Genomic DNA, 2,547 nt, shown 5'->3' on the forward strand with positions numbered 1-2,547 from the left:
GCTGGCCCCTCCTGGATGTGTGCCAGAATTATTTTCTCAAACAACTTGCCTAGGATCGAGATAAGACTAACTGGCCTATAGTTTCCCGGGTCCTCCTCCCTCCCTTTTTTGAAGATTGGAACCACAATGGCCCTCTTCCAGTCCTCCAGTACCTCTCCAGTGCACCACGAGTGCTCATAAAGCCGTGCCAGGGGACCTGCAATGACCTCGGCCAGTTCCTTTAGAACTCTAGGGTGGAGATCATCCGGACCGGCTGACTTGAATACATCCAGCCCCTCCAGAAGCTCCCTTACTAAGTCCTCGCTAACCCTTGGTCCAGGTGTGCCTCCCCCGGGGCCCGAAGGGGGCCCGGCTGGGAGGTTGCTGTTCTGGTCCCTACTTAGGGACACCAAGCCAAAGTAAGACAAGCCCTTTTTTTGGGTCAGAGACCACCCCCACCCTTCCTGAATTCTCCCCTCAAATCTTTTAGGCTCTGACCTCACTCCTCAAGCCAGCCCTTACTTTTGCAGAACAGAGACAATGCAGAGTTGGATGTGGGCAGGACGACTGGGGATTTCAATGGGTTAATGGTGAATGCCTCATATCCCTGGAAGCACCAAATCACATTTTTACAAAGCTCACAAAATAGTTCAGACTCATCAGTCATTACGATCTGGGTCTGAAAGCTTTAGACAATGGAAACCAAACAGGGATTATGTGTTACTTGAGAACCATTTAAATTCAGACTCGCGCTAGTCCTTTGCAGAGTTTAGGATTTCACCAAGTTAAATTGTAGACTAATTGTAACAGGAGGATCCCCCCTGACGATCACAATGCACCACGCACTCATTCATGAATAAGTACAGTAATCCTGGGAGAGAAGAAATCTATATTCTCCTCTTTTCACAAGGGGGGAAACTGAGGCAGGAAGAGGTTCGGTGGGGTTGCATGGTGAGCTGGAGGCAAAACAGATCCTGCTAGCCCCCTCACTCTTAGCTGCGTGCTGCTATTGCTACGCCACGCTGTACATGCTCCTGGCATAAATAAGCATGCAGAGAAGTTAAGCTTGGCTGGCTAGACATGAGACTTACCGCGCTGCTACAGGGAATGTCCTTGACTTTGAGCCATGCCAGATCTAACGTCCCCTCTCCCCTGTAGCAGGACTGCAGCCTCTCCTTGATGCGGTCATTGATCTTTTTCAGGACAAAGATGCAGAGAGCAGACTCATCCAGCGACTTCATTTTCCTCTTCTGCCCCTTGGTGAAGACCGTGAAGAGGATATCAGCATCTTGGCTGACACCCAAGGACCTGGCCAAGATGGCTCCCGCCTTGGACAAGTAGGCTGCCTGGAGCAGCCGGTACTCCACCCCGTTCTTTTCGCAGCCGATGGGCACCTCGACGTAGGAATTAAAGGCTGTGTCCTCCTTGCAAAGCCGGACCAGCTTGGAGGTGTAGACCTGCTCCTTGGTGGTGGAGCCTGGCGGGGAGATCATCTCTGGCTGCAGGGTCAGGAAGTAGACAAAGTTGCCGCTGCTGAAGCCGTAGATATAGTAGATGTCAAAGTCAGGGATGATGGTGAATGTGTCTGAGGGGATCTTGATCATGGAGGCCACAAACTCGTCATGAAAGACGTAGGCAAACATCCCGTCAGCCTCGGAGTTCTTGGTTAGCTTCCGGCTGGAGATGGTGGGGAAGTACTCTGGCTTGCCATCCACAGCGGTGGCGATGAACAGCTTGTCGTCTATGTTGCTGTAAGAAACGATGACTCCAAAAACAGAGCCACTCTCGTTCACCCCAGAGAGGTAATGCTCCTTCTTGTGGAAGGGCTCTCCCAACTTGAAAAGGTCATCCAGCCTCAAGAGCTTGCAGATCCCCTGGTAAAGGCTTCCGCAGGCTATCAACCTGTTCTCCTTATAGTCTATGAGGAGCATCTTGTTGATGTTGTTGGTGGGAGTCAAGGGCTCATTGCAGGTTTGAACTATCCTAGGGGGATAACACTTGGGGTTATCATCATCCGGACCGGTCTGGTGCGTCACCAAGACCTTCAGGTCGCTGGAGAGTTTGTAGATCCTGTTGACGGCTCCCAAGTAAATATGTCCAGTTCTTTCATCCACCACCAAGTGGTTAAAAGTCCCCTCTGCCTGCTCACCTGTAAAGGTGATGAAGGGTCTTTTTGGGTGAGGCGGCTGTTGCCTAGCAAAAGACCACGTCATGGTGGACAGGAGGAGGTGGGAAATCAGGCAAGTCCATTTCCACGTGGCTGCCGACATGGTTAGCAAGATTTATATTCCCAAAGGATGGAGGATTCAGAGCCACCAGCAATTTCAAAGCACCAGTCCCCTGGCAGATCTTGTCCTACAAGCGAGAGAGAGAAGAAAGCAAAATGTTATCGCAACGGAGTATTTTCCCTCCTCCTTCCTTCACAACCAAACTATCATCAGAGCATATTTAATTGCTAATCCTCCCTTTCTCATCTTTGAGCTCCCTTCACAAAACAGCACAAAGGAAACACCCCTGAAAGCGCTGCTGGAAGTCCAGGCAGAAATCGTGCACCAGAATAATAACCAG

General features: G+C 50.7%; 1 protein-coding gene across 1 annotated transcript in view; it reads right to left on the minus strand.

Annotated features, from left to right (window-relative positions):
• PLXNA4 (plexin A4) overlaps nt 1-2,330 on the minus strand; it is a 660,133-nt gene extending 657,803 nt beyond the window's left edge. Inside the window, exon 1 of the mRNA XM_019509620.1 lies at nt 1,071-2,330. Within this exon, the coding sequence (XP_019365165.1) occupies nt 1,071-2,249 (1,179 nt within the window). The 5' untranslated portion in view covers nt 2,250-2,330. The remainder of the gene's footprint in view (nt 1-1,070) is intronic.
• Between the last annotated feature and the right edge of the window lie 217 nt (nt 2,331-2,547).

This window comes from Gavialis gangeticus, unplaced genomic scaffold, assembly GCF_001723915.1.
Source record: "Gavialis gangeticus isolate Ggan-Ray unplaced genomic scaffold, GavGan_comp1, whole genome shotgun sequence".
Lineage (NCBI taxonomy): Eukaryota > Metazoa > Chordata > Crocodylia > Gavialidae > Gavialis > Gavialis gangeticus.